The 22,499-nt window shown below is 40.6% G+C and overlaps 1 protein-coding gene across 2 annotated transcripts in view; it reads left to right on the forward strand.

Moving 5' to 3' along the window:
* Nucleotides 1–22,499, forward strand: part of cdh2 (cadherin 2, type 1, N-cadherin (neuronal)) — a 61,930-nt gene that overhangs the window by 20,344 nt on the left and 19,087 nt on the right. Inside the window, exons 3-4 of one of the 2 annotated variants that reach the window (XM_006786441.3) lie at nucleotides 16,672–16,880; nucleotides 21,384–21,551. In XM_006786441.3, coding sequence (XP_006786504.1) covers nucleotides 16,672–16,880; nucleotides 21,384–21,551 — 377 coding nt within the window. The remainder of the gene's footprint in view (nucleotides 1–16,671; nucleotides 16,881–21,383; nucleotides 21,552–22,499) is intronic. The other variant, XM_087832505.1, reaches the window with a different exon arrangement.

A 22,499-nucleotide genomic window follows, 5' to 3' on the forward strand; every position in this document is an offset into this window, starting at 1 on the left:
AAGTAGCACAGATACACATAAAGTAAGCTATACCTGTTGTCATGCAACTGAACTTCTTCCGTATGTTGCTAAGGTAGTGGTTGGGAAGGTAACTGGATCTCTCCTCGACATCCCTCCGATGCCCTCCGCTCAAATGCTGTTATTGTCCCTGTGCACAAAGGATGGTGGGGGGGATGTGTAATGTAAGATGAAGCAACGCGCTGAGGTTCATGGACAACGCCCTTTCCCAGACTGTATCCGAGTATATCAACTAACCATTTCTGGCCTTAGAGGTTTTAGATTTCGCACCAAGGAGACCATCTTGTCAGCTACAAGGGGAATAAACATAATAACAACTGATTGTCTCCACTGTTCAAGCATTTTAATTGATCTCTCTCTATATATATAAAGCTGAATTGTATGAGAAAAAAGGGGTATAATACCGCCTGATGTATTTAGAAAAAGGAGCTGACCCATTAGGCCGATGTTATACTCCAAAGTATTTTTGAATGTCTTCAATAAGCGACTCATCAGTTACTATTTTGCTGTGTTTGTTTAATCAGTCATTAAAAAATCCTGTTGCTCTTCCCCTCCTGCCTTTTGTGTGCAGTGTTAATGATTTTAACAGCCCCCTGGTTGACACTTTAGTAATGCAAGTTACACAGCTGGACTCAATGGTTTTCAGTGTTGCCTTTTTATTCTCTGCTTTTATGTTGATTTTCTTTTCTCTCAGTGCAGTAATGCGCTTGAAAACCGGCATAATGCCTTTCAAAGAAAGTACGGCCTTCGCACTCAATAAACTAAAGTTTTGCATCTGCGTGATTGGCAGTTGTTGTTAATGTGTGTCTACTACTGAAAATGTGCAGGCGATGGCGGGCATTGTAGCCTGTAGTCTAGCATGTTAACGCTACACGCACAATGCTTTCCTGTGCTGATAGAAAGGGTTTGTGGTTTACAGTATTTAATTTGAACCAGTCTGATTTCACCTGAGCTGTTCCAGCTTAAAAGTATTTTTAGAGGTGGAAAATGCATGTTGCTGCTTAAAGGGTCAAACCGAGCGATGCTCACTGTCAAAAGCTATCTAGATTTTAATTTAAAACATTTGCTGGACGCCCATGAAACAGCCGGCTAAGTGTTTTTCTTTTGGTAACACAAGTACGCTGTCAGCATTTCTGCACATCAAGATCCATTTGAAATGTGTTCTTCAGTTTTTTAATTAATTCAGCATTTGCAAATATGCGGGACCTTTTGCTTGTTTTTAAAAACTCAGTCTGACTCTGATGTGCATGATTCAAACCATATGCTGCAGGAGCTTAAAAGGTTTCCACTGCATCAACAGACACAGCTGGCCAGCAGTCTGTGATCTCATAGCATGACATGTTTGCTGTATTTTGCTGCATTGCCAAAGCCCTACCTCTGCTAACAAATTTTTTTTTGCCCGCAGATGCCAAATCGCATGCTGATGAACAACCTTCCAAAGTATCCAGTGTTCTGCTTTCGTTCAAAAACAAGAGCTGGTGAATCAGATACTGTGGTGAGCTTTAGGGCTCCACAAAGACTGTGGTGACGTCACAGAGCTGTTGAGACTGTAAAAATGTCAGCAGAAAGTTATTTATGCGCGCTCGGCTTTGGTGGAGCATCTCTTCGACACCCATGTATAGTGTTAGAATGAGAATTACAGTCTGCTCTGGCATTGAGGTGGAGATGGACAGTGAGTTACAGCTCAAATGTCATCACTGCTGATCATTAGCGGGCCTAACAAACTGAGCTATTAAAGTTTGTTTTAGTGCTCCTCTCAACAACCATGCAGCGCCATAGACATGTGCTATTGAATTCATATAATATGAGTTATTAGGTTGTACATCTTGAGTGTCCATGCATATTGCTGCATCTGTCCTGTGTGGTCCTAGAGAAAATTGAGTAGCACAGGAGATCATATTAGTTCATAAGCAGCTGTGCCATACCCCGACCTCATAAGATATGAAAAAATAAATAAATAAATAAATAAATGTTTATTGTTATCACCCCTGGACTGCTTGTCTGAATCCCTGTATTCATCCGAGGGTGGTCACACACTTTGCGCAGATACACTTTGTTCAAAACAATAAATAATAAGCTTACTTCTACCAGAGAGTTTTATCAGCCAATGGAGGTAATGAGATTAAACTCGTAAAAAAAATAAAAGAAAAAAACTTAATTCCTGTGCCCACTCCAGTGAATCAGAGGCATGTGGATAATTGAGGAGAACAGCCCTAGATGAGAAACAGTGCGAGCAATAAAATCAGCTACACACCACGAGATGCAACCCCATCACTCCTCTTGGTCTGCTCATGTGCTTTAAAAAATAGGATCAATTTTCAGTCTTGAGAACTGCTATTCTCGTACCTGCAGGCCTATCGGAGGAGTTTTAAAGAAAACAGGACCCCACCTGGAACAATTTAATTCCAACACATATTTCCAACAAACAAGCAGTGCTGTATCGCGCCCGCGTCATGTGCCTGCTGGCCAGTTCCTGCCAACGTGATCCGACTTTGGCCTTTTCCCAGTAATGAAAAAGTGGACCAGTGTCCTTAATAAACAAAACCAAAAAACACCCCCAAAAGAATACCTTTTTTGTTAAGTAAGTTGTAATTCTCCTTTAAAAAAAGTCTTACCAGAACTTCTCAAGCACAGGATTCAATGTGAATTAGTTTGTCTTTTCAAATGAAAACATAAAGGAAGAAAGCAAGACAAACAGCGGAACACATCAGGAATTTGGCGTTGGATTAGGGTGCAACAGTGTGGTTTGATGTTTAATCACTTTCTATGCGTAAGCTCTTCTAAGGGAGATAGAAAGGCTTTTCAGTAAGCTCTAATGACAGCGGGATGTTTTCTTGGTGAATCTTGCCTCGGCTGGCATAACACTCTGTAAACCGGCATTTTTAAAATTTATTTATTTATTTATTTTTTCCTGCCCGAGAGGTTCCACTGAAGCAGAATGATCGGACAGCACCAACCAAACATAGCACCTCACTTCTCTCCCTCTCCTCTATGTATCTCGCTCTCTATGTCTCCGGGTCTGTTAGCGTGACTCACGTGGAGGCAGCATGATCGCTTGCATGCTTAAAGTTTGAAAACCATATTTCACATTTGCAACGCACAGAAATAAGAAAGAAAAAGCCCAAACAAAAGAACTGTGCTGACAAATCAGGCTGCTTTTTCCCTTACTTTTAAATAATGGGCGCATGAAGGAAAAAAAAGCAGGGAAACAGCGCTCGTCATTCGCTGTAAAACTCTGGGCAACGATATGTGATACACATGCAGAGACTGGCCGGCGGTGTGAGGAGCTGTCTGCAGTGATTCACATGTTTGTGCCACCTGCTTGTTTGTGCCACCGCTCTCGATGTTAGTGTGACCCTGACGAACATCGCTATCACCATGAGGCAACAGAGTATTCCCACGAGTCCTCGCATTAAAAACCCGAGGTCTGGAAACATTTCCGCAGGCGGCCTTTCCAAGCGAAGACAGATTTGTACATGGCCGTGCTTGCGGTGTGGTGTTTTAGCTGCAGACAAACTGAGGACAGATGTGTTTGTAGCTCCCTTTCCTTCTCTCCCTTGATCATCTATTCCCTTCCTCGCTACTTCCAGCTTCCCTAATCTGGGAGTCATTGTGTGTGTAATAAAGCACAGCTGCACAGATTCTTTTTTTTTTTTTAACCCACTTAGTTCAGCTGATTGCATGGGAGTAAAAAAAAAGAAAAAGAGGGCTCTCGTCTCACAGAGTCCAGTTCACAGACATGCTCCCCACATGGTAATGTTCAACTGTTCCCCTAACACGGATAATGCTTGTGAGAGGAGACACTTCCTTGTGCTGGACCGATGCCAGGACTAATTGTTCACACCTGATGTTGCATTTGCACCGAGCAACTGTTACCACGGAGGGACTTCGAATATGAATTTATATCTGTGATTTGCAAAACAGATTTTTTTTGCGCACAGTAGGGGGAGGAAACTGTGCAAGCGTACACATCTTCATGTCTACACGTTGTTAAAATGGGCACACGTTGTCTGATCAACAGGCTTTTTGGAATGGAACTTTTTTTTGAATTAGACTCTTTTTTTTTTTTTTTTTTTGGTAGGTTTAATCTTGCTCTTGCTGAATAATGTGAAGACTCCAATGCAGCATGTCAATTTTCTAGACTGGATTGTGTTAAATTGCTTCTGCCCAGAAAAAAAAGAGGAAAAGTCATGCATATGAAAGTGAGCAGCTCCAACAGAAAGATGTGTCTCTTTTACAAATTGGTGCCACATTGAGCGACAGAGGCTAAACTTCTGCAATAAAGACAAAAAAAAAAAAAAAAAAAACAGTAACAAAAATCAATAGGAATTCTGAATTCCACCCAAACTGCTTGTCACGCGCAACATACCAACTTTCTACTTAAATGAGATAAACAACTGGTGGCAGCATTGCTTGTGCGGTTTGCTTGCAAATCATATTTTAAAAATCAACAATTTTTAAAAAAAAATTGCTATATTAGAAAAAGTTAAATATCTGCATGATTGCCACATATTTTTCTTTAGTCTTTTTAATATCCATTTACAACAATTGCAGCATTACAGAAAACGACACTTGGACTAATACACAAAATCAGTTCAAGAGATCGCGCCAAGAAACTGTTTCTCCACAGAGAAGTTCATTTTAAAGTAAACTTTTGGCAGACTACTTTAAAACAGAGGTGTATTTCCACTGATGTAATGAAACTGTAGAATTGCCAATAAAAAGCTTGTTGTACAGTATGAGTCGGATGATCTGTGTCTTTCGGGATTTGTAGAAAATGGCCAGTTCGGCAGCTCATTTTAAGGTTGTCGTGCTTTTTTTTTTGCTTCTCTTCTGTTTTTGATCTTGTCAGTGTATGAATTATGCTGTCACCTGCTTGTTTTTGTGCATGTTTGTTAATGCACAAATGTATATTTGCATCCACACAGTCATTTTGCTCTTGTAAATTGCCTTATTTTAAACTCCTTGTTCGCACAAAGGACAGGTTTCTAAGATTTTCTTCTTCCTGCACCTTTTTTATCCGCTTTGATCCAAGTGTGTGTTTGATCCAGGTTTTTTATTTTTATCCTCTATATTCTAACTCAAATAAACTTAAATTCAGCTTTGAGATAAAGATTTGAGATGGATGTTAATTGCCTCGCAGTAAAGGCTTGTGGCTGATACAGCCGTAGAATAACAGCACCCAACCACCCCCACACTCCACTCCATTCCACTTAGCTGATCTCTTTGAGCTCAAACTGAGTGTGGGGGTGCGAAGGTTCAGTCAGGTCAAAAGAAGTTGCACGCATTCACCATCTCAGTTGTGGCTTGATATCCCCAGGAACCAAAAGAAACAGTGCAAAAGGATAAGCTCAGTTGACACACTAAGACACTGTTTGTAAATTCATACAAATGCATGGTTTCCTCGCTGTTTGCTTTCTTCGACTGGTGCAGCAAATAACAAGCTGTCATGTGTTGACGTGCAAGCTTTTGAGGGGAACATCGGACTTACCTTTAATCTTCCTTCTGTGTATTTTCCGTCTTTTTCTTTAAACACGGGCTAATTGTGTTTCAAGCAGAATTTGACACGTATTGATTCAAATGTACCAATTGCAAACGCGCACACTCTGTATATTGGCAGCGGCAGTAATCCCTGTCTTTGAAGAATTTCGGTCCTTACAGGGTTTTTTTTCCCCCTTCCTGTCATTGTTTTGATGGTTAATTTTTGTTTTTACGTTGTCTCTTCTACCCAGCGTTTCAGAAGATGCACGCTAACTCCACAGTGCCGAGATTTTCAAAATCACGTTGGTTTGTTTTTGTTCATGTGAAAGGGTTTCGGAGAGCGAGGGAGAGAGAGATTTCCAAGTGTCTCATGGTGTGTGGCATAGGGTAAGTGAGTAAAATGAGGATAATGGTTGGTAGCTGTGACTGTAATGGTCTGCCTACCACGATGACTCATTTGCTTTGTTTAGGTTGAAAGGGAAGCATTTAAATGTCCTTGTGGCCTTTTTGGCAAAAGAGTGATTTCTTTTTTTCTCTCACCTCCTTTTCTCCTACTCTAATATTTTTGCTTTGAAATGTAAAAATCCACATTCCATCCCTATAGCAACATTTCAGCTGATTAATGCATATTTTTTTTTACAGTTTATAATGATGCATACGTATTTTTCTTTCCTGTGTGGATGACTCTGTAATTCATCTTTCTTTCTTCGAGAGAGATGCAGAAGCAGCCTCGATCTTACAATACAATAGTCTACTCCAGAGGCTGTCAGCCTCATCTTCCTTTGTCTGCTGCTTTGTTTCCCAGCCAAAGCAGATTCACATGCATTCTCCTTGTTTCTCCCTGTGCCCCGACTTCTACACAGCAAAGGCAGAGAAGCAGGAATTCCATTAGCTTTGTTCTCGAAAGCTCAGCATGAACTTGTGACTGTGCTATACGTGACATAATGGCCCCGGAACTGGTCCCATATCCCCACGCATTTTTTTCCCCCAACAGCTTTTATTTTACATGATATTCTGCAGGTAAGTGAATCACATCCCTCCATTTACAGACACTCTCTGTTGTATAAAATCCCCCAACTTGCTGCGCTGGACTGTTGTGAGCATGCACATGGATAAAGGGAAACAGTATATGTGAGAATGTGTAAGCATACTTTTTTTTGGTGTGAATCTTAAGAAGAAAAATCAAAAAAGTGAACAAAAATGACATGTTTGTGTGTGTGGTTAGGTTTGTAATTGGATGCAGTGGACTGTAACAGTCTTTACCTGAACTAGTCATTTGCATGGGTTTGATTGACAACAGAGCTATGCAAAGTAGGCACAGGCTTTATTCCCTGTGAAGGCAGAGACGTTGTAAAAAACAAAATGCATCCTTTTTTTTTATTAGCTATCACTTTTTCGTTGATTAACATTGAGTCATCATTGCTGAGAAAATTGTTAAAATAAAGACATGTACTTTATATTCAGATGCAGTCCTTGAACTGGAGTTGATCATGGTGGATTAGCTCTCAGCATAAGTTGAAGCTATAATGGGCATTTCTGCAAATGCTTGGGAGACATTTGATCTTCCTGCACTCCAAAAAACCCCTAAATGTCCTATTCTGTCCTTACACAAAAAGCAAAGCTAAAAAAAGAAACATCGGGTCGACTTTAGGATGCCATTTGTGCTTGAGATTAGTCAAGCACGAAAACACATCCAGGAAAAAAAAAGCTGAAAGAAGGTGAAAGAAATAAAATTCCTTTGTATGTATGGTGCACACAGAAATAAACCTGGCTTCCCTATTATACCTTGTACATTTTTCTACTGTTGTTTTCCAGTATACAGGATGTTGTTTTTTTATTCCACCCACTTTAAAAGTCTGCTTGACTTCCACTCACTTGTAAATGTGCAATTATGAGTCAACAAACAGATGGGAAGTAGTGCTTCTGAATCGAAGTACAGTGGGGCAAAAAAGTATTTAGTCAGCCACCGATTGTGCAAGTTCCCCCACTTAAAATGATGACAGAGGTCAGTAATTTGCACCAGAGGTACACTTCAACTGTGAGAGACAGAATGTGAAAAAAAAATCCATGAATTCACATGGTAGGATTTGTAAAGAATTTATTCGTAAATCAGGGTGGAAAATAAGTATTTGGTCAATAACAAAAATACAACTCAATACTTTGTAACATAACCTTTGTTGGCAATAACAGAGGTCAAACGTTTACTATAGGTCTTTACCAGGTTTGCACACACCGTAGCTGGTATTTTGGCCCATTCCTCCATGCAGATCTTCTCAAGAGCAGTGATGTTTTGGGGCTGTCGCCGAGCAACACGGACTTTCAACTCCCGCCACAGATTTTCTATGGGGTTGAGGTCTGGAGACTGGCTAGGCCACTCCTTGACTTTCAAATGCTTCTTACGGAGCCACTCCTTTGTTGCCCGGGTGGTGTGTTTTGGATCATTGTCATGTTGGAAGACCCAGCCTCGTTTCATCTTCAAAGTTCTCACTGATGGAAGGAGGTTTTGGCTCAAAATCTCACGATACTTGGCCCCATTCATTCTGTCCTTAACACGGATCAGTCGTCCTGTCCCCTTGGCAGAAAAACAGCCCCATAGCATAATGTTTCCACCCCCATGCTTCACAGTAGGTATGGTGTTCTTGGGATGCAACTCAGTATTCTTCTTCCTCCAAACATGGCGAGTTGAGTTTATACCAAAAAGTTCTACTTTGGTTTCATCTGACCACATGACATTCTCCCAATCCTCTGCTGTATCATCCATGTGCTCTCTGGCAAACTTCAGACGGGCCTGGACATGCACTGGCTTCAGCAGCGGAACACGTCTGGCACTGCGGGATTTGATTCCCTGCCGTTGTAGTGTGTTACTGATGGTGACCTTTGTTACTTTGGTCCCAGCTCTCTGCAGGTCATTCACCAGGTCCCCCCCTGTGGTTCTGGGATCTTTGCTCACCGTTCTCATGATCATTTTGACCCCACGGGATGAGATCTTGCGTGGAGCCCCAGATCGAGGGAGATTATCAGTGGTCTTGTATGTCTTCCATTTTCTGATGATTGCTCCCACAGTTGATTTTTTCACACCAAGCTGCTTGCCTATTGTAGATTCACTCTTCCCAGTCTGGTGCAGGTCTACAATTCTTTTCCTGGTGTCCTTCGAAAGCTCTTTGATCTTGGCCATGGCGGAGTTTGGAGTCTGACTGGTTGAGGCTGTGGACAGGTGTCTTTTATACAGATGATGAGGTCAAACAGGTGCCATTCATACAGGTAACGAGTGGGGGACAGAAAAGCTTCTTACAGAAGACGTTACAGGTCTGTGAGAGCCAGGGATTTTCCTTGTTTGAGGTGACCAAATACTTATTTTCCACCCTGATTTACGAATAAATTCTTTACAAATCCTACCATGTGAATTCATGGATTTTTTTTTTCACATTCTGTCTCTCACAGTTGAAGTGTACCTCTGGTGCAAATTACTGACCTCTGTCATTATTTTAAGTGGGGGAACTTGCACAATCGGTGGCTGACTAAATACTTTTTTGCCCCACTGTATTATTCATTCCATTTTGTTAGGCTCTTTGCAGACATGGGAAAAGTAAGATTGCTTCACCACGCTCCTGTCATCACAAAGGCATTGGTCATTTTCATGTTAATATGCACTACCTGTGACAGAGAGAACTGTCACATATGTGCAATATCATATTTTCTTACCATAGAATTGATACTTCGATCTAGAAAGATTTGCATTGGAGCTTTCACAGAAAAATGACCAGCATTGGCTTTGCCAGTATAAGATTTTTAATGCCGATACTAATGTTTGGTGTTTTAAAAACCCAATATTCTGATATATCTTTCTTTTTTCTGTCAGACACACAAAACACAAGCGTTTCACTATCTGTTATATCTAGTTATTTGTAGTTACCTTGGATTCAGACTCGGATTATTTGCAGCTTTCCGAATGTGCATTGCTATCAGAGACGTTCCAGAGTGCCTTCTTGGTTCTGGTGCAACATTAACACTCATAACATGAAGGGTGTTTCTTCCATCTTGTCTTTAGTTTTTAAACTTTTCATTTATCATCAATGGCACAAAGGTAATATTGGTGAATATTATCAACGTGGCAACAAAAGGTCACATATTCAGTTTAAAATAACTGAATGGTGCGCACGTCTAAAAGGGTAGTCATTCATGTTGGTTGTGCACCGCCATCTATAAAACTATATTAGAACACAGTATTATTAATCTATAGGTATGCATGCAGTGTCTGAAAAGCAGGCGTCTCAGCATCGAGGTCCACTGACTTTCTATATTAAATGAACTCCATGTCATTACTTGACATAGAGAGGTTAGGCAATTTGTCAGACGTTAATCACATTCTAATAAACAACTGGTAATATTATCAAAATTGCAGTCAATCTGCTGGGAAAGCTTTGTCTTGAACATTCATTTGCACAACCTCGGTCCAGTCCAAATCAAAGTTTTAATTAACAGTGTGGTTTGTTGTCTCCGAGTAAAAGTCCTTTCTAGCTTTTTAACTCCCTGCACAACTAAGTGTGTATGTGAAGACGTCTTACTTATCAGATTCTTATTTCTTATTTCACAAACTGCATTGTGACGAGACGATGGCCGCCGTTGTCTCCCGTCAGTGGTTTTAACATTGCGGCTAATTTCTTTGTTACGTCTCTCAGAAACAAATGGTGACAGGAACCAATTTGTTGGTATGATTAAAACAATCTTTCAAAGACCTGAAGCCTGAACATGCCAGCAGAGGTTATCTCATCACTGGCCACTGCTACCTTTTTTTGTCTCTTAGATTTTTATGATGGTGTTTTGACATGAATGATCAAGGGGAAGAATTAAATAGCTTTGAGTATGTGCCTTTGAGATCAAAAGACCCTAATAATGTCACATTACAGGCTGCACTAAGGCAGTTTTAGTGCCTGGCCCTCGTGATCAGCCTCTTCAGAAAATAACAGCTCAGCTTGAAACCCGAGACACGGGGCTCATAGTGATAAGCTGATTCAGTAATAGACTGCTTTACTTTTATACTTTTCTCTTTTGAATATTAACCACCAAATTAAAGCTGTATACCACTCGCTCTTTAGCTTATTCACTAATAGGTTTAATAGTACAGTATCTTAATTGTGTCTGTCAAAATCTAAAGAAATCTAAAAAAGTGAAAATAATAAAACGGATAAGGTTATCTCACCTAAAGATTTATTTGAAGTTCTTGCGTAGTTCATAGCAGCAGATACATAAATGAAAGCAATCAATATCTGATGTTTAATATTTATGGTTATATCTCACCCAACCAGAGCCTCGGGGATGCATTAATTTTCCGTTCAGCTGAAAAAGCCTGCGACGCAGCAGCGCCGTAGCAACACATTGGCGTAGTAGTGATAGATGCAGAGTGCAGTGGAGCATTTGCTAGATTGTGTATTACTGCAGTGTATGGTCACAAGAGAATGACCTCTGTAATAGAGAAACAATAAAAGCTAATGCATGTGAACACCTAAAATGGCGTATTAGGCTTATTACTCACAATCTGATTTCCAAAAACGTTTCTCAGTGTCTCAGTCAACCTCGACCAAATTGTTTATCCTTTTATATTAATTTTTTTAACCCCTCTTCCTTTTTCTATCCTCTGTTCTTCGTCATCAAAGCCTTTGTTGATTGAAAAAAATGACTATTGTTAGTACCTATAAGGAGAAGTAAGTTGTGGTGGTGACTCAAGAATGACAATAAGGTCAAAGGTTAGCTATTACAGACATGAATTGAAAACTTTGGTTTAAATGAGAGGCTCTGCATTGTAGACGTTTGTTTAAGAGATAGGAGTCTGTGTTCTTAATATGTGGTCGTGTACCTAACATTTAGCCTTATCATAGTGTGCAGTAATTATAAGTTTACTTTTTCAGTGTCAATTATAGTTCTTTGATGCTGAAGATGAAGGAAACTATGAACTATGTTTTTGCTTTTTTGTTTTTTTTTATAGAACCATTCTAATTTTAGTTGTTTTATTTTTCGACTTATTAATGCAACAACAATGCAATCAGCTTTACCTCCGGGCATCTACATTGGGGTCACAGAGCTTTCCTCAGAAGGATTGTGATGAGTAAGCGTAATTGACACGTTAGTAATGTGGTCAGCGTGATGGCATACTAAAGCCTGAGTATCAAGCTGCTTGTCTCAATAACTCGCAGAACAAAACCCCAGTAGCTACGCACTGATAACTGCAGAAAGATGCAGCTTAGCCTTATCAGTTCTTCGTTTCACTGACACGGTAATCCACACAATGCTCGGCTGTCATTGTACTGGAAAACACAGGATCGTTTCATTTACCAACAAAGACCTGGACATAATTGTGATGTTCCTTTGCTCGCCCTCTTTCACTACTAACCCAGTGAGATTACTCATCTTCAAAGGCTAATTATTGCTTATTCAAAAGAGACCTACTATCATACATTTTTCTTTTGAAATAACCACCTCTTTTTTTCTTCTGGAATAAGATCATTTTAGGAAGTGGTTGGTTGCGTTTGATTAGCATTTTAGCCTAGTCAGAGCCCAGCGGGTATGTACCAAGCATGCAGTTGATGTGTTCGCATTGGGCAGCCAGTGGAGAGGGGTAATGTTTCCCTGCGGCTCATTGCTGGAATATAACCACTGTATCCTACAGGACTATGGAGAAGTGTTGAGACTCCTGGAGAAAAGGGAGATGATTCTTGTCCTGGTGGGTAGTTTGCTTGCATTGTAATTGTCTTTGTGTACAATAGTTTATAAATGGGATTGCTGTACCCTAGAGAAAAAATGACCAAATGTACAAATGTGATATTAATGCAAGTTAAAAAAAAAACAAGAAGAAGAAGGAAAGAACATCAAAACAAATTAAATTTCCATCTCCTGAGGGCCAGATTGCTAGATCAAGAGAGCTTAAAAACCCCAGTGTGAACGATTAGGCATGCCTGCGCTGTATATTGTCTTCCCCAGTCAGTGTGTACACTAATATGTATGTGTATGTGATAAGGGAAGGTAGTATCAGTGTGTTTTTTGAGAGCCTCTTCATAATTCCCTAATTGAAGTGGCAATTTTAGGGAGAAAAAAAAATGATCTCCAACCATATGCATAAACCAAATACTAGGGGAATGGTCACTGCAATCAAGCTCGGAAAATGAGCCAGATGCTTGTTAAATGTGTTTATGCTCTGATGCAATTCCTCTTTAGTTTCCCTAATTGCTGGAGACACTGAACAGAGAATAAACACTGCAATATTTTTCATGCAAATCCCTTACATATTTTAGGCCTAGCTATAAATGCATGGAATGCTTTTGAGCGTTTGAAGTGCAATGCATTAGTAAAACGCCTTCAAGGGCTTAGTCTGGCAAAAGGCAGTATCATCATTCCCAGATCCAAGCTTGAGCTACATGTTGGTTTCTCTGAAGAATATCCTATTTTTGAAAGAAAGGGGGGAAAAAAACACAAATATACCATGGGCCTCTATGTGCCTTTTAAATGAATCAATATTTAGCTTTTAATATAATGAGTGAGTTGTTGTTTTATGAGAATTTAATATTGCGTGATGCAATCATTTCTGTACTTTTGAGTACAGAAATCCAAAATATCCATCATTTGGCATAATTTATAAAACACATATGTTGCTAGAGATATAGATATTGATAGGAGGGCTTGAAAATAATAAATGAGCTCAGTATATGAAAACAGCTGTATTAAGTTGCACAGTGGTGTTTGTTTACTTACCAGCTTTGAAGGTGTAGTAATAGCGTTAGGAAAAAAAAACAACTAATCTTGCAACAATTTAGAATTGAATATCACAGCAGTTTGAATTGAAGTACAAGAGTGCGAGCTTCAGTGGGGGCTTAACGGGATCTTATAAACAGTGGTGCTGGCATGGATGTCTCTCACGGCACATTCAGTGGAAGCCTCTGCTTCATATCGCATTGTCTCCTTGCCAGTGCCGTGTACTAAACGTGGTCACATTCATTAGTGAGGAATGCATTTTGTCAGAGGTGCAGATTTACCAGTGCTGGGTCAGAGAGGCATTTACCTCAGTATGCAACACCTACGCTGAGTATTTCTCAACTGTCAGTGACCTCACTTCCCATAAAATGAATGATGGCATATTGATATGATCTCACGCGAGAAGTTTCAGTCGTGTCACATTTATAGCGCATTAGGAGGGACTTTCAGCCTGCTCGCTTGCAGCCGATGCATTTGGCAGGCAGGCATAAAAGATGAGATTGTGGAACATATTCTCTGCTTCCGTGAAATCACAGCCTTCACATTGTATGTTTGAAATTAAGTGCATCTCTCGGTGCACCCCCCCGCACCCCCACCCCTTCTCTCCCCAACTATTTGTGTCTGTCTGAGTTGGAGTTGTCACGTGACTCATCAGACAATAGAGAGGCACTCTTGCACTATGGAGAGGTTAGTCGGGGTTTTTGTGTTGTCAGGCAAGAGGGGGGATGGCATCTAAGCTGTGAATGGGATCATTGAGTTGGAGGTAATTTTGGGCCCCGGTGAAGGGCATTAGTCAGAGGGGCCTTTCTGCTGACATGCCTGTTTCCCCAGCTCTCTCTCTCTTGTGCTCCCCCATCTTTTTTAACCCCAATCCACAGTCACCCCCCTCCTTCCATGCTGCATCGGCATTTCTGCCCAATTCCAGCCTTCATCGTTGTGCCCACGATGACATGTGTGTTAGGGCGTGGCAACCAAGACCTCTTTTCACCCTGTACCTTAGGGAGCCAACACACCTAGCTATAGATAAGCAGCAGTGCCACACTACACATTTCTCTGGTTTTATAAGCCACCAGAGCGAGCCTGATAAATGAATAGACACATGCAGGACATTCACATTCATTATCATTGGAAATGGTTGTGCCTGCTGGGAGTTTTTGTAGCAATTGCTGTGGGGCCTGACTGTTGAAGGGCCTCTCAGAGGTGTCCTGATGGCCAAATTTCAGGCAATGTTAAGGAGCTGTAGCTCAGCTCAAGAAGAGGCCTGGGCTTAAAAAAAACTCACGGGGGAAATGCTGCTGTCAAGTGCATGTCTGCACACATTTACAAAAGACTCATTGTTAAAAGTGCCAGTAGGACAGAACATGGAAAATAGGAGGAAATATATGGTATGAACCTCCAAACTGAGAGAGCGAGCAACACCTAGATGTATTTATATGTAAGTGGGGCCATGAATGTTAGGTATTTTTTGGGGGGGAGAGAAGCCAGTTGGGCTAGATAGACATTTATTGTCTATTAATTGCCTTTCATGGTTAGACATACCATTGTTTGTATGTCATTCCTATTTATTGACAAAAACCTGAATGAAGTGTCACTCAGTACAATGAGGAGGGGAGGAAATGGTTAGTTAGTACAGCTGAAAGAATGCAGAGGTGGATAAAAATATTGGAGGGTTTGTTTCAACAATCAACCGAGCACTAGCCTCTCTGTTCCTGCAATTGCGGGTCATTATCTAATCAACAAAATAACCAGCTAATTTGATCAAATCTACTAACATTTGCAGAAAAGGATTATATATTTCTTAATTCACTTCAGTCAGAGCAGTGTGAGACTACCTACCTTACGCAGTGTGAAGCATTTTGAATCTTTTGACTTTGACAGCCTCTTACTCTGTATTCTGCCTCTGAGTAGCTGCTGACTTGGGCTGGATCATGATAGCCTGAAGGCTCTAAGTTTGCGTGTACCTGTCTTTAAGGTAAAACCTTCAGAGGGAGAAGGTCATTTATCTGATGTCAGCAAGAAGAAAACAAATGGTCAAGGGTAATTGAACCAGAAGGGGGAAGGTCAATAGAGAGTATATTCCAGTATGGAAGAAAGGTGGTGTCATTTTTATCTTTATTATTTGAACTGTTGGATATGAACAGCTTGTAATGAAATGCAGAGCATGGTCCTTGCAAAAGATGTTCTCTTCCTATTTTGAAGAACGAATATGTGATTCCACTGCATGCCAATTTTCAAACTTTCCTCGGGCAACCTCATTGATTAATTCTCTCTCTTTCTCTTTTCTTCTCGCTTCTGTCATCACCAAGAGATTTAATAGTTGCAAGATGTGGTGTGCTTGTGGGGATTTCCAGTAGACCTTAAGCAAGTCTGCTGCATCCTCAAAACCCAGAGGAACTCAATGCTCTCCAAGAGCAGATGATGCTCTGAAGACATGAGCAAGTCCCCAGGGAAGCAGCACAAAGGAAGATTAGGCACCCACCTGCAAGGGTTTTGTTAAGTTATTCCACATCTGCTTTAATAATTCAAAGCAGCATCAGCAGAGCGGCCATAGAAATGATATATCTGTTTTTCAAGTACGGGGTGGGGGGTGGGATGTTTGGGGTGTGGGGTGGGTTAACGGGGAAACATACCCATACACAAAGAAATCACACAAAGATGTTCTTAAGTGTCGAAGTATGTCTGTATGTTTGTGTGTATGGGCTTGTGCACGCACCTGCAAGAGCTACATAGGTTGTGCTGGACTGTCACTCACTTGTAACATGAACCGATGTTGTACCACTGCCACTGAGGCACCTGTGGGGCTCGAAAGTCCACCTGTCTGACTCCTCGGTGTGTTTTTTGTGAACTCGCCTATAAAATAAATACTCATACACGCTCCCACACATGCCCACACCCACACGAACACACGCACCTGTCTTCCGAGGATTGCAGTCCCCCACAGAAGGCTTCCATGTGTGTCATCGGGGACAACGCTGCATGGAATGGCTTTAGCTGGAAAGAAAACAGCATTTAACTAGCAGAATAAACCATGTTTATGCACTTGCCTCGTAGTTTCTTAAACACGGGGAAGCATGTAGACTAGTCTAATTTATACATCTCACTGTTAATGTATTGTTGTGGGTTTTGGGGGCTTTTCATTAATAGCCCTTGAGGGGCACTCTTCCTCTCTTTTTCTTTAGTTATTTTTTCCTCCTCCTTCCATCTTTCTCCTCCGCTGCACCTGTTTTGAGCAATACCTTTGGGGCACAGCTTGAAGTGAATAATGTATGAGCATGAGAAGGAGAATCAGAAAACCTTTGTGGACCTTCTGTCTGGCTGCCTGTCTTCCTTCTTCTTTGTCTATATCCCTAGCTCTTTCTTCTTTATTTTCTGGGGTTTTACAGTTAAACTAATTTTGAACTCAAATCTATTTGTCTCTGTCTCTTGCAGTGAGGTTTGTCAGCTGTGGCCGTGGTGGTCTGATGCGGTTTGAATGCAGCAACCCATCTGACTTTCGGATAGAGGCCGACGGAGTCCTCTATGCTGCTAGGACTCTTCAGCGCTCCACACTCCCTGTGTCACCTTTGCTGATCACGGCGAGTGACGCCGCCACTCAGCAGCAATGGGTGGCCCAAGTCACGCTGGTGCCCAGGCAGCAGGTGAATACACCTCAACCCTTTTTATAACATTTTTAACTTGTTTGTTGAGTGTCTGATTGATGTTTAGTGCCATAAAGGAAGGTTGAATGGTCAATTCTCCCCTTGCATCAAATAACTTACACTTATTAGGTGCACTTCACATTCACAGTTGACTACTTCCCTAAATTGTAGCAGGTGTTCCGAAAGACTGGATGGATGCTTGCTAATTAAAAGTTAATGTGTCAATTTACTAGGAGCACAAACATACACTCAACACGGTCAGTGGGTAGCAAGAGCAGATGCCGAATAGCTCCCCATAAAGTTGATTTCACTGAGCATGCCTTGTGATTGTGAGGTTATTGCCTTATCATGCAAAAGGGGCCACACCTCTTTTAGTGCTTTGGAAGATGGGGAGCATCTGCCTGAGCTGTAGTGTGCCGCTCTAACTGTTCCTCTGGATGTGCTGTGCAGTCATCTGCAATTAGTCTGAATGACCATGTGCTCTTACGTCAACATTGTGGTTGGGAGGAGATCAAAGGAATTTTACAAAAAAAGTACTCAATTAGGAAATATCTGCTTACAGTGCAGACATATACAGTAATATATTAAAGACTTGAGCGACTCCTCATATTCTTTTCCCAAAGAGCCAGATGTTTTCCTTCTTTTTTTAAAGAAATATTAAGCAATAGTTCTCATTCTATCTGAAGATTTTTTTAAAGTGTTTTTCAGTCTTTCTATCTGACCATTTTCAGAGGAATGTGATTTTGTTTATAAACCACTTGAAACTGACCTATGAATAATTCAAACATGGCACCTAACCCAAGAGTTGAACTTGGGTTGTGTCTAAATGTAGCAGACATATTAGCAAAGAGACAATTTTTAATTGTATTCTTAGGCACTTTGTTACAGGAAACCTGTCAAGAAAACACATAATATGTCCCTCTTTTTCATGCTTGTTAAATCTATGAAAAATGCCAAAAATAACACAGTGTGACAGATACAAAAAAAGGTTTTTGCACCAACGAGACGATCAGCGTGGAGTTTAGTGTGTCCTTAAAAAAATCTGAGGAAACTGGACAAGTGGAGGACAAACGTAACGGTAGTAGGTCTAAACACTATCTACAGCAGATGAACAGCATCTGTAAGTCATGCCCTTAAGGATGGAAAAAAATCCATCTGACACAGTATCTGAGAGACACATCGGGTCCTTCGGGTTATCTAGCTGCTTGCCTATTGGTGCCTATCAAGAATAGACTCTTAAGGAATGAAAACTGGAAGAAAAGGCTGAGCTATGCAAAATTACACAAGAACCAGACGGAAAATCAATGGTAACAGAGAAAGGAATTTAAATTCAGACAGTATATACAGAGGAAGGTAAATCTAAAGGAATCTGTGAAACCTGGTGGAGCTTCTGTCATGGTTTGGGGTTGTATTTCAGCCAGTGGTGTTGAGGATCTTTTCAAAATTGACTGAATTGCAAACACACACCCTTAAGTACCATCTGGAGAACATCGGATTGGCATTGGCTTCATTTTGCAGCATGACAATGACCCCAAACACACTGTCAGTGCAGAAAAAGGATACCTGGATAGAAAACATACACAATGGAACACTATCAGTCATGGATTGACCTCCCCAGAGCCTGGACCTCAACATTAGTGAAGCAGTGTAGAATCACATTGACAGAGAACAGAAAAAAAGGCAGCCAATGTTCAAAGAACAACTTTGAATGTCCTTCAAGAAATCTGGAAAACTATTCCTGAAGACGTCTTAAAGAAATTACTAGAAAGCTTGCCAAAGAAAATTCAGGCTGTGTTAAAGAATAAAAGTGGTCATACCAAATATTGACTTTCAAGTTTTTTAGAAGTATAAAAACTTTGTTTTTTTTAAATCTTATATATTGCATTTTTAATTTATGTTTGCACGTTTCAATAAATGCAGATATTTCCCATTTTAATAGAAAAATCTAAAGAAATGAGTGGTGGCTCAAGACTTTTGCAAACTACTGTACATAGATACTATTTTCATCTGCTACTGTCCAGTTTAGCCCTTACTATAAGGTTAAAAATGAGCTTTTAAGTGGCTATGTAAGTAGTCATTAAAATCAAGTAGTCAGTAAAAACTTTCATTGGCCTTCTGGAGACGCTTATGAATTTTCCCAAAAGCAAAACTCTTTTCAAAAGACCAATGTTCTTTTAATTTCAATCCCAGTACTGGACTTAAATAAACTCCCAGAAGTATTAATTTCTAAATGTTTAGCAACATGGATAAAAAGTCAATAGTTATTTTGTGTGTTTCTAGAATTAATACTGACAGTTCTGTGTAGTTACTATCAGCGCTGCAGGCATAGTGGTCTGCTTGGCTGAAATTAAACTTAGTGGGCTTTTCAAAACACCATCGTTAGCCACTGACAGTCATTTACTATAGGGACTCCTGCAGGTATATGTGATTTTAATGATACCATTACTCACTGTTGTTGGGTGGTCACAGGTAAATGTATTCTTTTAAATAATCAGGTAAAAATAGACTTTTCGCAGTTTCTGCATTGCTAAATCTGAATCTCACGTGGTCGACACATGTGTATACAAATGATTAACTTTATTATCAGTATCTGAACTCTGATCTGTATCTGGTGAGAGCTGCTGGATTTGGCCTGATTTGCTTGTAATGAAATCAGGGATTGACTTTCCCGTATCTTCCACGTTTACGAGGTCACGAGCGGCTATGTTATCTTCCCCTAGCACAATTATTGTCATGAATCATCACGCATCTCTTAATCACATCAGTGATTACATCTTTTTTTATTAGTGCCCTGAATCCTCCAGCCTTGGGGAAACATTTTAATCAATGACAACAAAACAATATCCTCATTAACATGAGTGTGTACTCGCCCACTGTCTTGACCTCCATTAGAACCTGAGCTCCGCCACAGTCCGTGAGGAGAAAACATTTCAGTATCCGAAAGAAGAATTTCTCCTAAAAGGGGAAACGCACACATATGAAATCCTTTCCACACACTCACAAACACTCAGGCCATCACTCAGCCAAACACTCTCCTGCACTCTGAAGTAGACTCCTAGTCGGAAGATGAAGAGGGGTTCGCGGAGTGTGGATTGGTACAGACCTCCAGCGTACCAGAGATAGATTCGCGTTGGGCAGAACAAACCCACCATGCCATTCATCATTCCAGACACAAGTTGCAAATAATTACTGCTCTCACTCACACCCATTTTAATAGGGTAATAGATATTTCTGAAGCATGCTCCCTCACTATCTGTCCGCTTGCCTCTCTGCATTTCCAATGTGTGAAAGCAGTATAATCGGATTTCAAACATGATTAGTGGAAGCTCGGCAACAGCTCCCCAGATGTTAGAGGAGGGGGAGTGTGGGATATGGGTCATGTTATAAAGGTGAGAAAGTGGTAATTAATTTCTGTGTTTGCATAGGGCACTTTGTAGTTTGTAGGACTTGACTACCTCACGACCGGTCAACATTTAATTAATTACATAAAAATAACAGTGGGGGAGATACTTGAAGGGGCACGGCAGCTCCATTAAAATTCCAGCTATCATAGATTGACATTGACGGATTTCGCATATTGTTTTTCTGTTTTCCTTTCTGCCTTGTTTTGTTCAAGGTTATTTTAACTTTCTCTGGCACTACTTCAGTCTCCTCAGTCTCTGGAGCAGCATAGGCAATTTGAGCCATCTGTGTGTTTAGTGTCTGGCTTTCAGGTACCATCCTCCTTTGTTTCAAATCTCATTCATTACAGCCGAGGGAGGATGGCAGATCCATTATGGAAGCTGCTCTATCTCTGTGGGTGTATTTTATCAGGACATAAGAAGACGTCTGCCATTTAAAGCAAACCAGAACTCGTAGTGTGTTTCCTTATCATGCTTATATTCTGAAATCACCATGTTAGTGTTTGCCAATGAATGCTATTAACCCATAAAATAAATACATGTAATTGCAAAGGAATGTCTTGACAAAAGTGTAAGAATCACTTGCTCTTTTTTATGTCCTGACAGGAATGTACCACATTTTTCTGGCATGCATTAATTGGTCTTTTCAGTTCCCAGATCCTGGTTCTGCCAGAGGTTTCTTCCTGTTAAAATAGAGTTTTTCCTTCCCACTGTTGCCAAGTGCTTGTTCATAATGGGTTATCTGGTTGTTTTTCTGTATTATTTTAGTATCTTTACCTTACAATATAAAACACCTTGAAGTGACTCTTGTTGTAATGCTATATAAACTAAACTGAATTAAATTCATTCGTTCTAACCACATTTTTATGCCTGGTGCTTGTGTCTGAGGTAGAGTCAGGTCACGAAAGTCATCAGGAGTCTAAAATGCAAGAATCTTTGTACAAACCGTCTCTGCATAATGTAAAGTGATTGTTGATAAACTTCTGTGGCATTCAAACTTCAAGCTTTACCGTCCACAGAGCCGTGCGCTGGCAGGGCTAAAAATGTACGTGCTCATACTTGACCGCATACATGTGATCACTAAATCATTTGCTTTTGCCAGGTGCAGGAAGGCGCTGTCCCTCCAGTCATGTCCAAGGATTTAAAGGAAATAGCATTTCCACCACGAAACATGGACAGCCAGCTGAAACGCATGAAGAGAGACTGGGTCATCCCCCCAATCAATGTCCCAGAGAACTCACGAGGCCCATTCCCACAAGAGCTTGTCCGGGTAATGTACTTCACACAAGCACATGCATGTCCACGCACACACACACACACACACACACACACACAAACCAAAAAAGCCTTTTGCTTTATATGACAACCTTGCAGGCTCGTCCTTACCCTGGGCCTTCACTCAAAGGGTCAGAGACAGGATATTTGTGCCTTGAACAAAATGCTTCATATTTACAGCACTTTGCTAAAGGTTAGGGTTTTTTTTTTCCACTGTATTATTTATCTTTTGTTTCAGGGAGCAGTCGGTACCAGTATAACCTGGCATTATTTAGAAGCAGGGAGAAATCTGAAGTGCTCACGAGCATAATTGCTCTTCGGTTGACTGCTGAGATATTACACTCCTTTTTTCATGGCTCAAGGACAGACACAACCCAATTCATTTACACCAATTCTCTAGTCAGGGCTAGGTGTGGGTGGCTGACAGAGGACACTGGAAAGCTCAAGACAGCTAAGAAGTAGATCCTTTCAGCATATTGAGCTTACTTTCTTACAGAGTGTTAAGTACTGTACATTCTCTAAGTATGATTTATTTTTAATCCGGCCATATTTGATGGGATGTTTATTGGCTTTAGTGGGTGATATCAGGAAGAGGAAAAGCTCAGTTTGCTCAGAACGGATCAAGAGTGTAGGAGCTGGGGTCTCAGCTTACATGGCAAGCAGGATAGACAGCCAAGAGAGAATTTCAATACATGTATTTGTTGACACTCATTTTATGTACTATTGTATTCACATTAGAACCGACTTTTAAACCAATATTGTGATTGCTGTTGAAATCATTGATTAGTACTAGAAATAATGATCAATTCAGGGATTATTGGGTGGGTTTCATTCATATATATATATATGTATATATATATATATATATATATATATATATATATGTGTGTGTGTGTGTGTGTGTGTGTGTGTGTGTGTGTGTGTGTGTGTGTGTGTGTGTGCC

Source organism: Neolamprologus brichardi, chromosome 18 (assembly GCF_056152115.1).
Source record: "Neolamprologus brichardi isolate AB-2024 chromosome 18, ASM5615211v1, whole genome shotgun sequence".
NCBI classification, from domain to species: Eukaryota; Metazoa; Chordata; class Actinopteri; order Cichliformes; family Cichlidae; genus Neolamprologus; species Neolamprologus brichardi.